Source organism: Eucyclogobius newberryi, unplaced genomic scaffold (genome assembly GCF_026437365.1).
Source record: "Eucyclogobius newberryi isolate DKJ021-1_F unplaced genomic scaffold, fEucNew1.0.hap1 SCAF_9, whole genome shotgun sequence".
Taxonomy (NCBI): Eukaryota; Metazoa; Chordata; class Actinopteri; order Gobiiformes; family Gobiidae; genus Eucyclogobius; species Eucyclogobius newberryi.
In genome coordinates, this window is record NW_027316532.1 from 24,829,934 (window position 1) to 24,849,793 (window position 19,860).

At 41.5% G+C, this 19,860-nt stretch overlaps 1 protein-coding gene across 1 annotated transcript; it reads right to left on the reverse strand.

Annotated features, from left to right (window-relative positions):
- Nucleotides 1-735: 735 nt before the first annotated feature.
- dnai3 (dynein axonemal intermediate chain 3) lies at nucleotides 736-19,655 on the reverse strand. The gene is made up of 21 exons (XM_072438474.1): nucleotides 19,593-19,655; nucleotides 16,498-16,682; nucleotides 15,493-15,597; nucleotides 15,225-15,353; nucleotides 14,451-14,650; nucleotides 12,832-12,948; nucleotides 12,574-12,767; nucleotides 12,391-12,497; nucleotides 10,526-10,615; nucleotides 10,311-10,400; nucleotides 8,703-8,822; nucleotides 8,233-8,306; nucleotides 8,012-8,150; nucleotides 7,780-7,876; nucleotides 4,105-4,223; nucleotides 3,961-4,021; nucleotides 3,198-3,328; nucleotides 2,444-2,651; nucleotides 1,432-1,523; nucleotides 1,229-1,342; nucleotides 736-858 (listed from the first exon to the last, which is right to left on the reverse strand). The coding sequence occupies exons 1-21, from the start codon at nucleotides 19,606-19,608 to the stop codon at nucleotides 736-738; spliced, it is 2,511 nt and encodes an 836-aa protein (XP_072294575.1). The 5' UTR covers nucleotides 19,609-19,655.
- Between the last annotated feature and the right edge of the window lie 205 nt (nucleotides 19,656-19,860).

Sequence of the window (19,860 nt, forward strand, 5' to 3'; positions counted from 1 at the left end):
ACAGCGTATGAACATCGCTTTTTTACATATTGTTCTTTTTTGTACCTATTTTTAGTTTAGAAAAACTACAAATGAGGACCGTTGTAATCGCAATTAACAATTTAAAAAGCTGTTATTGCTTTAGAAAGAGTAAAAAGTCCTCAACATGTTGCATATACCGTATTCTCCGGACTATAAGTCATAGTTTTGGCCGGGGTGCGACTTAAACTTATATTTATACTTATACCCTGGAGCGACTTATATGTGATATTATTTGTTATTTTCACACTTGCAACCTTATCTCACACTCCAGTGGAACTTACATATGTTTTTTATCTTTTCTATTATGCATTTTTTGGCTGGTGCGACTTATACTCCGGAAAATACGGTAACAGGAGGCTGAAAAAAATAGCCTTTAAACAAAAACACGTTCCACTGAAATGTGAAGTCAGTGAATGTACCACAGATCTGTAAAGCAACAGACAAACATCGAGACATTAAAGATCCATGAAATGACTTTGTGCCAAGGTCAGTTCCTTCAGTGCATCCTGTGGGAGCGGCTGAGAAGAGGCCACAACTGCCTGGTAATTGGATCTGTGGAGAAGGGTCCAGCCCCGCCCCATGGCTTAAATTATTAAATGGACAATTAGAGGTTGTTTTCCTTGTAAAAAAGTGTCATGTTTATTATTCAAAAATAGTGATGTGGCCTTTACAAAACAATCCTATGACAAAGTCGTGCTGTATAAACTAGAAGAGTTACTGCTTTTGAGCTGGCAGCAGACCCATGCTCTTTAGGACGCTCTCCTCCATGTTCTTATAAGCATCATACACCTTCTCTTCCTCACTCTCCTCCCGGACTTTAACGGACTTTTCAGGCTCCTGCAGGCAAAAGCACACAAGAAAGAGATATTACATTGTGTGTAAAATATAACCCTAAAATAATAATTGTAAATCTACAATTTAGCTGACGTTCCAATTGAGCTTATTGAAATGTAAAGAAATCTTTTACTACGGTTAAGAAGTAAAAGATTTAGTCCGGACAAACTGCCAAGAACTGTCAATATAGTTGTGCAGTGAGCAGTTTTCATCTATTTCAAGCTTTTTAACTCAATAAAATGTGATGTATTTTATTGCCGAGACATCTGCTGTGAGCACGCTGTCAATCAAATTGCACGGTAAAACTGTCAAGCACTTTTCTTGACTTTATTCCCCAGGACAGATTGAAAATGTCCAAAATATCTCATCTCACCGCCTTCTTCTTCAGCTCGTCCCCTCCCTTGTGGTTCGTCCATGTCTCTTCCTTTGCCATCAGATCCTTTATCCTGTTTTGTTCCAGCTCAAAGTATTTCCGCATACTTACACTCTGTCAATACAAAACAGCCAAAGTTAGGCATTCGCCGTGACGTTTCACCGCCCTCCGTTGTATTCGAACTATGCAGCGAGATGTGTTACCTCGTGCTTTATCGGTGCGTAGAAAGCCCTTGGGATTTCAAAAACACGAATCATTCCGAGGTCGTCGCACACTGCCAGGAAGTGCTGTTTGGCTACGGAGAAAAGTACAGTCTGACCAAGAACGCACGGCCAATCTTCCACTCACGTCGTTGCAAAGAAGGAATTCACAAAGATGATAATAATCTATTCATAGTCATTTTCATACTACTCGGAACAATCGCTATATAGTCAGTGTCGGAGTCGGTATCGATGCAAACAGACTTCCTTGTTTGAAAGGCCTTTGACGCTTAAAATGGTCAAGCATTTAACCCCGGACATTCCATTGTGATATGAGACCGATGCTTTATCAAACCTTTTCAAACACTTTTCGTAAACAAGGACACGCTAAATCCTAGTCCGTGGTTGTTTCCCATTAAAAAAAAAGAACGTTTTCACCTTGTTGCATTCACTTTTATGTAATTAATAAATAATACATAATAAATGAATGAGCAATTATATTATTTTAGATGTACTGAGACCTAGTATTGTGCTTTTTATGGATAAATAAAGCTTATCAAGGTGAAAATATTCATGGGTGCGTGTATATATATATTTATTAAAAACTAAGATTTCTGCCATAACGATCACCAATTCAAAACAAAATATTATAAAAGTCGCACTGGAGTATAAGTCGCACCAGCCCAAAAAATGCATAATAGAGAAGAAAAAAAAGTCGCACTGGAGTATGAGTATAAGTAAATAAGTATAAATATAAGTATAAGTTGCACCCCAGCAAAAACTATGAAACTTATGGTAGACTTAGAAAATACTTTTGGTCAAACGTCCTCAAAACGGCAAATAGAAACAGGAAAATTAAATGAATTTACATTTACATTGTTTTGTACGTCACACGGAAACTAAACTAAACACAAAACGATGTGGTCCTCTTTTCTCCCCGTGTAAACCAGAACAGCTTCCCAAATCTGGCCCGACGTGCAGCGTTGCCCTGACGAGTTGAAGGGCTTACACTTACAGGATGCGTGCCACGCCTTGATGCGGTTGATCTTGGCGTTGATGACGTGAGCCAGGGTCTGTGTGGGCTCACTGGTTTTCTCCAGCAGGTTCCACAGCTCGATGCCGCCGTCCTCTCTGCCCACGAAGAAGACAGCCGGTCGGGACAGAGACCAGCATCCCACTGTGTACAGCTGCTCTGAACAGGCTGACTGGAAGATAGGTGTGTCCTGAAGGGCGAAAAGAAAATATACTGCACATAAAAATGGTAAAATTATGCTCGTAATACATAAGATTCTGGACTAAGTTTAGCAGTTCATATATAAGTCTCTTGAATGTTTTTGTAAATTTAAATGTAAAATGAAATGCAAATTTGGTCACAAGGATTTTTTTCTGTACAAACAAAGACTTAATTCATGATGAACAGATAGTTTATTAAGGATGATTCATGCTTTATTAAGGCTAATTAAGGTCGAGTCATTATGAAGTGGTGCCCAAAATTGTGCAGCCCTAATTTGAGCATAATTATTTCATTTTTCAAAATTTCAAACATAAAACAACAAAATCGAAGAAGAGAAGAAAATAAGTAAAAAGTAAAATTCAAAAAAAGTGAAGGAGAGAGGGGGCATCCAAAGAAAAGAAAATTTAGGCACAAAAAGTCCAAAATAGGAGTCCCATTTAGGAGACCCAATATCTGTCAAATTTTGAGCGTTCAGTATAAAGTTATAGTAGTAGTACAGTTGTTCTGAAACATGTGAAACTGCACGTATACCTACCATAACTCCCTCCTTCCAGATGGCAAAGTTCCAGCCTCCTATTGTCAAGATGATATCCTTGAAGAACGGCGAGCGCTGCACCGTGTTGACAAACCAGTGATGAACGCTCAGGCAACGAAGAGGCTTTCCACCTGGAACAAGGAAACACATTATAACACATATGACCATACATCCTGTAATTTAGCAGCAATTAAGTGATGAAAATGACTGAATAATCAACATACTTATATTTTTCATTCGCTAACACGTGTTAACAATATTATTACACTGCACAGAAACAGTGGGAGCAATTGGTGTCAAGGTCATTCGTGCATACCGTATTTTCCGGACTATAAGTAGCACCTTTTTTCATAGTTTTGGCCTTTATATTATACTTATATACTTCGGAGCGACTTATATCTGATATAATTTGTTATTTTCACACTTCCAACCGCATTTCATACCCCAGTGCGACTTATATATGGTTTTTTTGGCTTATTATACTCCGGTGCGACTTATAGTCTGGAAAATACGGTAGTTCTTTTCTGTATATTTTGGCTTCAGTAGGATCGTGGGCTTGATTGAGGTACATAACTGTTGCCTGCATGGTGCCTCACAACAAGAACGCAACTGCAGTTCATTCATTTCACTCTTTTACACTTGTTTTTGTAGCGCTCTGTGGTAATGAATGATAGATTTGAAAACACAAGCGGAGTTTCAAGACGTTTGATACAAGGCTGCGAGTTCAAACGTCCTTTTATTTTCACAGGCAAAAGTGACATACTCTGTAGTCGACCCTGCTCATCCTTTTCCATTTTCCAGTCAGTGTAAACGATCTCTCCATCCTAGCAATGAGCGCGACAAAACAGAACAAAACGTCAGGCTTTAAAGTTTGTGCTATTGTCGTTTGAAAAGGTCAAAAGTTCACCTCTGTTCCAATGTAGAGCTTCGTGTTGACGTGGTTAAGTGCGGTGAGTGTTCTAGCTGATGGTATTCTGAGCTCGCTGTAATCTGGTATGACTTTTGAGCTCTCATCTCCATCGTCATCTGTGACAGAAAATGCAAAAAATACTGAAGCCTTCGTTGGAAAATAATAGTAACAGAAGCAGGGAGGAAAGAGATTCTCAACAAAGACTTTCAATAAATGTCCAGTTAGTGTAAAAGCGAACCAAAAGACCAGAAAGTAACATATATAAGTTCAAACTTGTTCCACGACTTTTGCTTATTGCTTTCCATATCTTTAGACGGGTTAGTGTTAAATAGTGTTGAATCAAATTACTAATGATATCTTGAATGTTGTTTCCCGAAAAAGTGCTGATTAAACATAAAAACATGATATTACTGCACTATTTCACATTCATCGAAACTTAAACCTCCGATAATAAATGTAGAGACACTTCATAGCCCATTTCTTACAGGCGCTACTACAAATGAAAAGGGTAACGCAGATAACGAGAAAAAGGAAAGCGCAAGGACTGAGGAGATGAGGCCTTTCCCCACACAAAAGCCTGACTTTATGGGAGACGGTGCAGCTTGATCTGTTCACAGCCTTTTATCAGCAAACCGCTCCCAGTCAAGCCCATGTCCCGGTTAAATTAGCTCGCAGAGGGAAGAAGATCACACATCCTACGAGGTTTCTTATCAAGACGGGCGTAAAGATAGCCAAGCAAAAAGATAACATCCCTCCTTAAGCAGACAGTCGCGTTCAGCAGCTCTGACTAAACGTTTGACACTGGAAAAAGAGTGCAGATTGACGACCAAAATAGGAAAAAAGATTGCTGTAATAAAATACCTTTAAATGGCAAAACATAATGAATGACAGGTCTGGTTAATGACTTCTTACATTTATGATATTTGTATTCGCAGGATTGTCGATGTACTTTTCAGGAGCTGGACAGTACACCTGGAAATTGCATTTACACTAAGACTTTCTTTCATTATGGGTCAATCCAAACTGTAATAAATCCCAAATCATAATGACAGTGTCTCGCTAAAGATGCAGGAAAAAACAACGAGTAGTCGATTTACTGCCGTGGTTAGCGAGCGTATTCGTTCTACGACCCTCCAGTGGCCGAAGCTGTGTTTACAGAGGCGGCCTTTTCACCGGACAAAGACAGGTTTCTTCTTGACCAGTCGGGACTCACACCATCATCTTCTGAAGCATAAAGAGAAGGAGCGGCATATTGCAAAGAGCTGACAGTCAGTAAGGCTAATGCGCCGTGACTATGAGGGCCTTGTTTTGGACGTATCACTTAATATAGGCCTATGAAACTGGAGGAGAGATCAGGAAGACAAAGGGGGAGATGCAGGGGGGGACGCAGGGGGGGACGCAGGGGGTGATGCAGGGGGGGACGCAGGGGGGGACGCAGGGGGAGATGCAGGGGGAGATGCAGGGGTGGACGCAGGGGGAGATGCAGGGGGGAGATGCAGGGGGGAGACGCAGGGGGGGTGATGCAGGGGGGAGACGCAGGGGGAGATGCAGGGGGAGACGCAGGGGGGGTGATGCAGGGGGGAGACGCAGGGGGAGACGCAGGGGGGAGATGCAGGGGGGGTGATGCAGGGGGGGTGATGCAGGGGGGGGACGCAGGGGAGAGATGCAGGGGGAGATGCAGGGGGGGTGATGCAGGGGGGAGATGCAGAGGGGAGATGCAGGGGGGGTGATGCAGGGGGGAGACGCAGGGGGGAGATGTAGAGGGGAGATGCAGGGGGAGATGCAGGGGGGAGATGCAGGGGGGAGATGCAGGGGGGAGATGCAGGGGGGAGATGCAGGGGGAGATGCAGGGGGAGATGCAGGGGGGAGATGCAGGGGGGAGATGCAGGGGGGAGATGCAGGGGGGAGACGCAGGGGGAGACGCAGGGGGGAGACGCAGGGGGAGATGCAGGGGGAGATGCAGGGGGAGATGCAGGGGGTGATGCAGGGGGGAGATGCAGGGGGAGATGCAGGGGGGAGATGCAGGGGGAGACGCAGGGGGAGATGCAGGGGGGAGAAGCAGGGGGTGATGCAGGGGGGAGATGCAGGGGGAGATGCAGAGGGGAGATGCAGGGGGAGATGCAGGGGGAGATGCAGGGGGGAGATGCAGGGGGGAGATGCAGGGGGAGATGCAGGGGGAGACGCAGGGGGAGATGCAGGGGGGAGATGCAGGGGGAGATGCAGGGGGGAGATGCAGGGGGGAGATGCAGGGGGGAGACGCAGGGGGAGACGCAGGGGGGAGACGCAGGGGGAGACGCAGGGGGAGATGCAGGGGGAGAAGCAGGGGGTGATGCAGGGGGGAGATGCAGGGGGAGATGCAGGGGGGAGATGCAGGGGGAGACGCAGGGGGAGATGCAGGGGGGAGATGCAGGGGGAGATGCAGGGGGAGATGCAGGGGGGAGACGCAGGGGGGAGATGCAGGGGGGAGACGCAGGGGGAGACGCAGGGGGGAGATGCAGGGGGAGACGCAGGGGGGAGATGCAGGGGGGAGACGCAGGGGGAGACGCAGGGGGGAGATGCAGGGGGAGATGCAGGGGGGAGATGCAGGGGGGAGACGCAGGGGGAGACGCAGGGGGGAGATGCAGGGGGAGATGCAGGGGGGAGATGCAGGGGGAGATGCAGGGGGGAGATGCAGGGGGTGATGCAGGGGGGAGATGCAGGGGGGAGACGCAGGGGGAGATGCAGGGGGTGATGCAGGGGGAGACATGGGGGAGATGCAGGGGGGAGATGCAGGGGGAGATGCAGGGGGAGATGCAGGGGGAGATGCAGGGGGTGATGCAGGGGGGAGATGCAGGGGGGAGATGCAGGGGGGAGATGCAGGGGGGAGATGCAGGGGGGAGATGCAGGGGGGAGATGCAGGGGGGAGATGCAGGGGGAGACATGGGGGAGAGAGAGAGTATGTGGGTGCAGTAAGAGAGAATATTTTTTTAAACTTCATTGATTATTTTACTCCCTGTTTAATATTTCAGTTCAGACTCATTTGTTTCTTTATCACTTCTATGTTATTTTTCTGGTCCTCCACCTGATTGTCTCCATGGAGATGTTATTATTTTGTTTGCAATACCCGCAAACTAAAATAAATACCCGCAATTTAATAAATGCCAAATATACGTTTAATGCCATACTGTGGAGCATTGCAGTGAAAGCAATCCCATCCTGTAGAAAAGTCTTTTCAAAGCTTAAATATGTAACGTGTATCTTTTGTAATGACATTTAGGGCTGTACTCAAAATGTCAATGTGGCAATACGCATAGTGATACATACTTTAAAATAGTGAAACACACTTTAAAATAGTGATACATACTTTTAAACAACATAAATAGCAGAGTTGTACATTTAATAACCTGCTGACTACTGCATTTGGCTGAATCTGTTGGGCTGAAAATGTGACTAATTCATGGGACAATTGTATTCTGATATTAAAATCTCTGATATCAAATTTGCAATGCATTTTCTAAAGTACTAATTGCCATTACATATCGTGATTCATTTAATTATTGTAACATAGTGCAATATATTGTTCCATGGTGCTTAGTCTGCCACCATCATCACATTTGAATGATATATTTCTCATTTACTGACTGTTTTTTGGAGGATTAACAAGAGTCGACGTCAGAAGTCAGAACTCCTCACCTGCTTGCTTCCCTCTCTTACTGTTACAGGTGTACTCTTCAAAGCACAACTTCAAAGGTGCGTACTCTCCACTGGCTTCGATCTTTGGCAAAGACACCTGACACATGACAGAGCAGAGGAAGAACCCTGATCAAATCTAAAGGCCAGGCAGGTTTTTATTAAAAATCTAATTAAGCAACAAGCATCTTTGTGTTGTGGTTTGATATCACAGGCCGTAATCAGGCGGAATTACCCGGAACAGTGGAGTCCATGTCCGGTCCAGGTGTTTGAATGTTTCAGGGGCACTGTAGGGTGACGTTTCAGCCCCTCTCGGCTTTTTGTCAGTGGCCGGTTGCAGGGTGGAGACGCGGATGTCCCAGAAGAACACGTAACTGGGCAGGTAGAGCATAAAGATTAAGAATAATAAGCACTTTAACGCGGTATAGATGTTCAGGTCGGTTCGGGTCGGCTCACCAGTCGGGAGAGCAAGTGACAATCTGAACTGAAACGTTATGCTTGTTCTCCACGGGTAATCCTGCTTTCGTCACCTAATCAGAGAGAGAGGGTTGCAAAGTCAATTACCGTCAAACCCGGCTTAATAACACTGAAAAGAGCAACGTGATCATTATTGTCCACAGAGCACTTTCAGAATTGGCTGATTTATCTAATCCAAATACATTTTACATTATAGTGAGTGACAAATACACATATGACGTAAACGCATTAAAAAATATATCTGGAAATTCCCACTTGTCAGTTTAGCACATTCTGAAAATATTGTAACCTAGGAAACAATGCGATATTATGCATAGTGTTGCTCGTATCAAGTCTGTCCACAATGAAATAATATGAACTCCTGTTATCTGGGAAACTATGCACCAGTGTAGATTAGATGTGATATCTAATTAAGACGTCTAAAAGTCTTTCCCTGGGCTCAAATGTACCTCAAATGTTTGTGGCAGCCACTGTACGTCGGTGACGGGTGCTTTGTGACTGTTCTCTAAGGCAGACAGGGCACAGTAGCGCACGACAGGCGTCTCATTCTCTTTGATGTTGTCCAGGTCCTGGAGGGAGTCGGACACACGGGGCACAGTCAGTGAAAGGAAGGGAATTGAACCAGACACCATTATCATGTGAGAATCCTCTTCTGCATCATTCATTCCATTTAATTAGGCAAAGTTGCATCTGGCCAAAATGTGTCTCACACGTGTCCTTCTGTTACAGGCTGTACAAACAGTTCATAAAGCACACGATTTGATGTTAAATGTAATTCTTCAACCTTGACATGGATGCTAATTTGACCATTGCTTTATTTGTATGATCATTGTACTGGATGAACAGAGCCTCTCTGCAGGGACAGATTGTAATTGCTCGTTTCCCTGATAAGCTTGCAACAGGTGCTTGGCGAGCGAGGCTTTCTCAGCTCGATGCGTCAATGTTAAAAGCTTTTAGCCGATAGCGCCGGCTGAAGTTTACAGTGCAAACACAAAGCTGAACTGATTTCCATGTGTGCTATCAAGGGTTTGTGTAACAGCTGTGTGAGTCCATGCTGTTGACTCTGGAGAATGAAGCACAAACAGGACAAAGAGAATAGAGGGAGGTCCAAAGGGTGGGAGAGGAAGGCCACAGAGGAGGAAGTATAGAGCTGAGTGGGAGCGGGACAGCTGCTCCACTGTAGAGCCCATAAAACACACAAAGCAAATGCGGGCTGGATGATAGAGGCATATGTGCCCGTTTCAATTAGGCAGCCCAATAGAGGGTGTCACAGGGGGTCAGGCTTTGTACTGGGGTGATAAAACACTAAAGACTGGTGCTCTGGAGATGGGTACTAAAAACATTTTTAATGTTTTGGTTTCAGAACAAAGAGGATTTGTACTTGGCCTTGTAACTTTGTAAAGAACATCTACAAGAACAGTTCTGTAAACTTGTAGAGAAGTGGTATTCAGATGGTTGGTTGGGACTATGCTGTGGTTCAGAAGGTGTGTAAGGCATATTATTATTCAAATTAAATGTCATTTACACACTTTTTAGCTGAAGCTCTCCTGAGACACAGCGCTCTAATGTGAAATGAAGTCTGGTGCACACTTAGGTCTCTCCTTGGTTTGAGAGAACGGGCAGTAAAAGCAAAATAAGTGACCCCTTGTGTAATTACTTTGCTATTATAACTAGCTGTACGGCCACCTGTACGGCCACTTCATTTCGCTTTTACATGTGCAGTGCAGTTGGCATAAGATCATTTTGAGTTTTGATTTGACAGTTTATTACAGCTTGCAGATGTTAAAAAGCAGCATTAGGGTCTCATATTCAGATTTAATGACAGAGTAGGGATGCAAGTCAACATGTACACGCACAAGTCAACATATCATCATCTGGCCCTGTCTTATTGAGCACCGCTTGTCCAAAAATACCCAACTATGCCTCTCTTATTTGAATAAACCACAGTGACATCATCGGCCGCCGCCACAGGACCTCGCGAGTAACTGAGAACACATGTACACTTCTAAATGACACAAAATGATCCTACACTTTTGAGACCGGATACTTTTACTTACAAAAGCTTTAGTGCTGACAGACCCCTTTCTCTCACCGGGCTGTATTCCTTGTAAATGTGTGACGTACGCAGAGATGTCCCATAAAACCACCTGAAAGGGACGCATAGTTCAGACGAACACCGGATGCACCGTGACATAACAGCGTAACACAATAGCAGCGGTAAAGTATGACTGAAATGTACGTAGAAGGGAAAAAGTAAAAGTTGAACCATTACCTGGCCATTTACACAGCCACCGGCCATAACGTTAGGATCAGACGGGGAAAATGCAAATGCTAATATGTTGTCGGGGCATTCTAGTAACAACTGTAAAACAAGAACCAGCAATTTAAAACACACGATTCAATACAAATACAAAGATCCTGGAGGTCAAGACAACTAAATATTGCATTAATTAGACTACCTATGTTCACATGTTCCATCAAATAGCAATTATGTTATGAGGTTTTATTCACAATTACAGAAATATTTAAAATTATGTTAAAAACGGTTTGAATTGTGTGTGTTTGTTCGCATGACAATTTCAGCCAATCATATAACAGATTGAGCTTCATATTGGGGTTTGCAGAGACTAAAACCAGTTTATTATACACCACAAAAGGCTCTCATTAATTTGCCTGTAAAGTCAAGAGTGAGATTTCTCTGTGTTTTTCATGCAGATCCATATTAGTCTGGTCACCGTGTTGTTCTGACCAATGAATGAGCTCCTTTGTTTCACAGAAATAAACACATTTGACAGTAGTGTTTGAGTTTGACTCGAGCGGCGACGGCGGGCGGTGATGAGCAGACTCCCTCTTCGTAAAGAATTGGAAAAGAGTGTTTTTTAGATCGCAGGAAATACAATATGCAGTGTCCGTGTACTGGAATTTCATATTCACAATGTTAATATCAGAAAAACACAACTGTCATTACATTATCAGCAAATCATCAAACTCAGCCTTGATGTAGATTCAGAAGTGCACAACTCTGTAATTTATAATGACTTTATGCTGTTTAAAAGTATCACGATGCGCATCACTTTATCGACACGCAAGAAGTTCGTCACAATACATCACGAAATATATATATATATATATATATTTGGAGTACAGCCCTAGTGTGTCCACAGTTTATGACAGCGAAAAGCAGCCTAAGATACCAGTATAAAACCCGTATGTTGCAGCTGTTTCCTTTATGTTTCTTTTTGTACGTATTGTATTGCTACCCAAATTTCAAAAGCGTGTGTTCCGGATAGTACTTTATTTTGTTATTCGACTCCACCAGACAGCAGTGAAACCAAAGCATGACTAATAAGCCTTGCGTCATGCAGAACTCGCGTTACCTCTGAGTGATTTAGCAGATCAGTTTTATTGATTAAGTGCCTGGGTCAAATCAATTCAATGTCTCAAATTCTCCTGGAGCAAATAGTCCTATCGGATGACAAAGCACACGTTTCAGCAAGAAGCATTAGAATTTGCTTTAATAATCACAGCAAAAATGACTGTGTATTATTCAAAATCTTTGCGGCCACCACACATCTGCATTAACTCAAACAACAGTGTAAAATGCTCTTTCTGATATATCGATACTGTTTCGTGTATGCATTTTATATGTATTATTGTATTTATAAGTATTATGTGTGTGTACAGTTTTACCTTGAGTCTGCAAACTCAGCTTCAATTGCAAAGTAGGGTTGTCAAAATTAGATACGGCGCTAAATTTAAACTAAAAACTTAAACATAAACTAAAACGAGTGTGGAAATTAGATACTATTTTGAGCAATTATTGATACTAAAACAAATTTTAAAACAAAATTTGACCTCTCCTGAACAGTTTTAGAATGATCTTGAGCTTTTCAGAACTAGTTTAATACCAAGTAAAACAAATCAAGTGCTAGTATTTTGTCTTAATATTTACCATCTATAGTCTGAAAAAAACTGCATTTTAAACATATACTTGTGCATTTCTTATAATTACTTAAATCAGATCTGTCCCCAACATGTCATTTTTCCTAACTAAACTGTCCTACAACACTAGTTCACTGCCTTTCAACCAAGCAGATGTACAACATGTATATAATTGTATTTGAATCACGATGATACCTGAGGAGTACAAGGATCTGCAAAGCTGTAGAAGAGGATGAAAGAGGGCGTCGCTGCTTTTCGACCCTCCTTCTCTGCACTTCCTGTTACAGAGACAGCCACAACACCTGAAAAGAAACACTCTTTTATCATGCACAAAATCTGATTAAAACCCAGCATCTATGAACCAAGCATGGCGTTTACCGTAGATAGTCGGGTGCCAGTTTAAGCAGCTGATTTGCTTGTCCTTCATGTGCTTCTGGTCTGTGAACGTCTGATAAAGCATTAAGCCTTCTGTGGCCTTCACGGACCAATCGCCTTCGTCCTCTGTGCCCTGGTCTTTCCAGTCGTCACAGAACACGTTCATTATAGTTTCCTGCTGAAGAACGCGGATGACCCTGAGAGAAGATGCAATTTTAGCGTGCACATATGTATTTCTTCCAATGTATTGCTTTTAATTACCTCGGAGTGACTAAATCCAAGAAGTTCTTGACGTGTTCAGACTGAAGGAGCTGTTTGCGTTCCTCGTCTGGTAAAAGTTCAGGCTCGTACTGCGTGCACATGTTTTTCTGACGCTTCCTGTAGAGATAACGAGTAATTAGCGTTCCTGTCACGATAACTACGATAGCAACTTCCAAATATGACAGATGAACAATATTTCAGGCTCAATATTTCAGGCTCAATATTTATAGCGTGTACCTTTCAGTGACATTAGTGGGACAATTTGTCTTAACTTTATGTAGATCTTTCATGCGAGTTGTAGATGATCAAATAATTAACATCCCTGACACATTATAGATACTTATTACTTAAAGGTGGTATGGACGATTTTTTTCACCAATTTTTTTTTATCATATTTCCTCGTGGCGTGGATAAATCATTTGTCCTGCCACGTAGCAATCATAAAACGCACCTATCGCTCACCTGCAGCCGCGTCAGGCTCTTCCCCACGTTTCCGCGTGCCTAAGCGCATGGATCTATCATAATATAGTTCCCTCAGTGTACGGGGCAAAATGAAGACGGAGAAAGACAGTTCGAGCTGACGCAGAAGTGGACAGAAATCTACGGGAGACGAGAGATGCGATGCGCTCCGTTGCGCTAATAAACAAACAAACGCACGTGTGTGTTGTATCGGTCCACACGGGGGAGTGCGCATGCGCACTTCCGCCTGCGTTCTCAAATCGCCGGAAAATCGTCCATATCGCCTTTAAGTGTTTCAATGTGTATTAATTGCTAGCCACATTTTTTGTACAATATGATTCACCTGGAAAATAATTGACTGGGATTGTGTTATAAAAGAGTGTCAGTGTTATTCGTCTATTGTGATATTTCCTGTAATACATCAGGTTTAGTAATAAGATCAATAGTTTGCATGTTAAACTATGTAAATGGGGTGGGGATTAAACAGACAAATATATTAAATATATGAATATAGGTTATCACTATACTAAAACTTGTATGCTCGATCCTCGATGCGGATTTCAGTACCACAATTATAACAAACAACGATAAAAAACGCTCCTTTTTGAGACAATTGATTCATTTTTCACTGTGGCCCTCAGAGGCAACCGTTGTTGTGATTTTGGGCGTTACAAAAATAAATTGAATTGAACAATAGACTTTCAGTTTCAAAACAAAATCATAATAACATAAGCCTTTATTTGTCCACACAATGGGGAAATTTCATTGTAACTTATTTACGTTACCGTGTGTTCTTATACTAGTTCTGATAAAGCTCATGATTATTTCAAAACTGTTCAGGAACGGTCACATTGTGTAATATTTTAATAACATTGATACTTCTAATGTTGTTCAAATGAGTTTCGATTGTAGTTTTGGTCTTTCTCGTAATGTGAAGCTAGGAATTTAATTATAACTATCCACAATATTAAAATTAATCGTTGTATTGCTGTAACTTCTAACACTGTAAATGATCAATAATGCGTTCTGCAGTGTTCTGGAAAGCTTATTGTGGCAAACAACAGCGCATGCATATTTAAAGGTACAAATAGCACAAGTTTAATTCTCTCTTTTGCCCACATGTTTAGCTCCTCCACACACATTCTAATCCGTTTGCCCACCACAGTGTCTGAGCGCTGCTGCTGCGGAGCCATGACGCCGCCTGCACCCCTGAGTCCCTCTGCCTCAGTCCAATGCTGAATCTGCTGTCCTGATACGACGCGCACTCCAGGTAGCCGTCTTTCACATCGGCAGCGCTGCGGTCGGAGAAACACGGGGCCGCGCCAAACTTTCGCCGCATCCGGGAAAATTTGAACCGGAGCTGGCAACACAGAAAGGAGACGGGAATAAGAGGAGGCATACCACGCTTTGAGTTAATACCGTATTTTCCGCACTATAAGGCGCGCTGGATTATAAGGCGCACTGTCAATGAATGGTTTATTTTCGATCATTTTTCACATACCGTATTTTCCGGACTATAAGTCGTTTGTTCATAGTTTTGGCCGGGGTGCGACTTATACTTATATTTATACTTATATACTTATACTCCGGAGCGACTTATATGTGATATTATTTGTTATTTTCACACTTGCAACCACATTTCATACTCCAGTGCAACTTATATATGTTTTTTTCTTCTCTATTATGCATTTTTTGGCTGGTGCGACTTGTACTCCGGTGCGACTTATAGTCCGGAAAATACGGTATAAGGCGCACCGGAGTATAAGACATATTAAGCGAAACAAAACGTGTATCACACATCGCTTTGAGGTAAGTAAGCACAACCAGAATTAATCTATATCTATATATCGTTTTTGGAGAAAATTTAAGGCTTTTATGTGCGCCTTATAGTGCAGAAAATACGGTAATGTGATTTGTGAACACTGTTGCAGTACCTTTTCTCTTGTATTCCTGACAGATTCTTCCTCTATCTCTAATTCACTGCCCAGGGAGATCCAGGGTTTAGCTTCTGGAGTTCTACATATTTCGATAACAGACTCCACCGGTGTAGGAGGTTTCGGAGGCTGCAGATGACAAACAGGGATGATTCATTTCGGCACATGTTTCATCTTTTTCAGTGCTGGAGTCGGTGAGAATGTGGGAAAAAATATAATAAACATGAAGAAAATAAACACGACACAAAACAACAAAGCGAAATCTCACATGGAGTAATTTGTCCTTGGCTTCTGGTGTGAGAACCAGATAGAAGCTCTGGCCGTGGGTGAAGTCTCTGTCATAGACCAGCAGGAGCTCATCTTCTGGGTAATCCTGACGAAAGGAATAAGACACTATTAGGATGTAATTTTTTTATATTGTTGAGTTAGCCAACATTTGTCATTTGAGTTTATTCAAGAAATGTCTTCCTTCAAGTGGACGATGATTTGCTTCTTGATTTGTAATGAGCTTTACATTTAATCTATGTAATTGCATATTAATCTACAGACAACTTTTCAATATCATTTGGGCTTTCCCACAATTCAAACTGAAGCTGTTCCTAAATACTTTGGAGTATAAACAATTGGCTGGACTGGAAATGGAGACTCTGTAGTGTTGGCTCTCTTCTCTGATTTACTTTCATTATAAGTGGAAACAAGCTCTGCATAGATTTAAGATCTGTTCTCAAAAAAATTTGATTTTCCACACAAAATATTGGTTCCATGTGGTCTTATAATGCTTTTGATATAGACCAAGATCATCTTAAAAACTCCAAATCTGTCCCTTTTTAAATATTTTTTAATGTTTGTTTCAAGCTAAAATGGATGGATTATGATATATCATTATTATATTATTAAATTAAAATATAAAAAGAGATTTTCAATTTCAGATTTTCATAAATAATAATGATAATAATAATTATACACTTTAAAAAAAAAAATCTCCACCTAGAAGACATCTGCTCTCATATTTCAGACTTTATTGGTTGAGGACATATCTAAAAAGTCTTAATGTAAAAAAATAATCACTGACTCGTCAACTACAAGAGATGTTAGTTACAGCTCTTTTACACCCAATTAGTTGAATGGAGGGCGGAGTCACTATTGTGGCCTCCTTTTTGGTTTAACCGGTTGCAGTTCCCACAATTCACTAAATCTGGTGGTCTGTGCGGTGACGTGGCAGTATCCTGAGGTCACTATCTGTCAGATTCACATGACAAAAGCCCATCCTCACCAAAACGAGCTTCTTCACGGGGCTGAAATCGGACACAGCCGCTCTGTTCCTGATGTCCTGCACGATGTCGTCCTTCTGCAGCAGCTTGTAGGGACTGTCTCCAGTGACATCCTCGTCAGCCACACAGTCAAACAGCTCCTGGGTCATGGACGTCAACACCAGCGGGAAGATGTCCCCAGGGTGTTCTTGGAGGGGGACAGAGGGATTTGACTTACAATAGTTTCCATATTATAAAAAGTAAATAAAGTAGCTAAGAACAATGATGAAAGCAGATGAGAGCCAAACGTGAAGTACTGGAAAAATATTATATAAAATGTGTCTAAATAGTTTGTACCAAGTTAATGTGGGTGTAATTTACAGGTGGCAACATTTTTTATTTTTTTTTTTTTTGATATATATATCCAGATAACTAAAGTCAGACAATTGTATGTCACTCGAACATAACTGTGATAAAACATGTATTCAAATGTGTTAGTTAAGTGATATTTTTGTAATTTTTTTACTATAATATAGTAAAAAATGTTATATTTATATATATGCTATATATGTTATATTATACTATTCTAAACGTTGATATATTTCCCACATCTGGACTCATGTTATACCACAATTTGGTCTTGATAAAAATGTTTTATGTTCAATCTAATATGACATGACTGTAATATTTGAAATAAAATTGTCCTAATATTTAAAAATATGCAAAATATGTGCCTGCATTATAAAAAAGTCCAATTAGTGTTTAGCACTAGCAAATAGAATGAGAAGAAACCCACAGTGCACATTCCAACTAGCTTCAGCAATAAATGAAATAATAACATTCATTGATTTTGTATAGGTTGTTTTATCATTGTTCATTGTTTTATGCTGCACCGTATCACCAAAGCAAGTTCTTATATTTGTGAATTCTGTTCATTGGCAATGGCAATAAACCTATTTTTGATTCTGATTCACAAAACCCAAACTAGCAGCATCTCCAAAAACACCATGCCTTACTCGAAGAAACACACATCCCATACAATGTTTTTGCAGCATTGTACAGTACGAAACGTGATTACGCCCCCGCCGTCTGATCATCAAAGCACTGCACCTCTGATCTTTCAAAGCCCCTCCCTGTAGTCTGGACCACCGCGGTATCAGCAAGATGAAACGCACTGCCAAAGTACACACTGTCCAAAAAAACCACAAATGAAGGACGCTGCAGTCGCTTAACATCCAACCGCCAACCCGACTCACAGCGGCTGTTTCTCCACCGATCTATACTCCAGAACACAAGATCCCTGAGTACTTTAGTAACCACGATTGTACGTAATGAATGCTTGTGGTGGAGCTCTTCAAAGCCCCTTCAGCAGGTTGCAGAGGGGACACCGGGTGGACTCAAGTGCAGCTTAAGTAACCACTTCCAGCTGGGTGTGTCGACTGTGCCCCGCTCACGCCACTTAGGCCTCGTGCCAAATCATTGTAGTGGAAACTCACACCCCTCATTTCACCCGGCCATGTGTCAACTGTACGCGGGAAGTAATTCATGGGAAGTATTTGCTGTAGAGACAAACGGCGTGATGTGCAATGTTCCATACAACTCTCAAGAATGTAATTAGCGGCGAGCGTGTCGAAAGATATTTTTATTCTGTGTCTGCACGTTTTCCGGTTGAGAAAGACATTAAAAGTTGGCATTTTGACCACGGGTTTATGACATGTTACAACCTTGTTATTGCAAGTGACATATTGTGGTTTTATTGGTGTTTAGAGAGTATGAGTTTATGGTTTGTTCATGGTGAATCACAATATTGACCCACAATGATTTAAGGATGTATTGGACTGGTTGATCCTACACTACACCTCAACAAAAGAAGGAATGCTGAGTGGAAATTATTTAAAATGTATAGTCAGAATAACTAAAACACTATCATAGAAAGGCAGTGGTGCTACTTATCAATTAGCTTTGTCTCACCCTTTGACTATCCCTTAACTCATGTTTACTATTGTAATATATTGTCAATCATTTATATTACATTAACTTGTTTTAAACTAAACTGAACATTATGACGTAATATTTTATACAAAGGACATTTTATTCAAATACTACTCGATTTCATCTTCTTTTTGAACATAAAACCATTGAAAGTAACCCCTGCTAAGTGCTCGAGTACCTCTGTGTGTGTTACACCAGGTAACACTATAAACTAAGTAGTTACTAAGCCTGAATCATGCTTAATAAACAATCTGTTCATTATAAATAAAGTCTTTGTTCATGCTTTGAGGTAAAGGTGCAGTTATTGTAAAGCGGTGCCCTAATCTTTTTAATTACATGCATTACACGTTGTTTGCTCTTGTAAATAATAATCATGTGTCATCAATGCAAATTTAAACAGGTATACAACTGAAAAAAATAGGTTAATTTAGTGTTAAATAGCTTTGATTGACATTTGGAGTAATAATGAAATGACACGGGGTTACCTACCATATTTATTTTTCTCTAAATGCAAAATCCATTGGATTAGCTTTCCTAAGTCACTACCCAGTATTATGTAATCACATTTAGCAAACGCTGAGTGCTTGTATCATCACTGACACTGACCTTTCACCTTTCTACCTGCTTTACCCAAGGCTTACTTGGAGGTATGAGGTAATAAAAGAGGAAAAGAGGAGGAACTGTCTACAATAGCCTTCCTGAAAAACCTCTAACGACAAAGATGAATGTATGAGCACTAATATACCTTCAAATAAATAGATAAATACAAGTGAACACAGATCGAGTGGTTAAAGGAGAAATCTCTGTGCAGATAGTGACATCTGCTGGTCACGTAGAGAAACAACACAACTGTATAGTTATTTCCGTTGACTATGAAGACTAGTTTAATACTTCACATTAGCCAACTGCTAATGTGCTAACTGTGAGGTAAAACTATATTTATATCACATCATGAAAGCAACATAACATAAGAAAGAAGCGGCTATATAGGATCATTTAAGCCAGCAACGCATAGGTATAAAAACAACAACAAAACACACACAAAACACGATTTAAAACATGAAATTAAGTCAGTGTAAATCTGAAAATGCATCATAATTAGCGCACAAAAAAGCAAAGTTTGTACCGGTATTATGACCCATAGTTTGTTGTTGAACTCCACACTTCCTACTTCACGACGCTGCAGCACGTTTGTTTGGTTGCCACGGGTTACGAAGGCGGTGTTAGATTTGATCGACACGTCTGGCAGCCAATCAAAGACCGGCCGTAAACTGACGTACCGCGTCACCTGCCCGAGCTGTTTCTGTTCAGGACTTCCCGGACCGCGTTCCTTCACAGAGCAGAGTTGTAGAAGTCTTGAAAGAATGCGCGATATAAACCAGAAATAGAAGTGA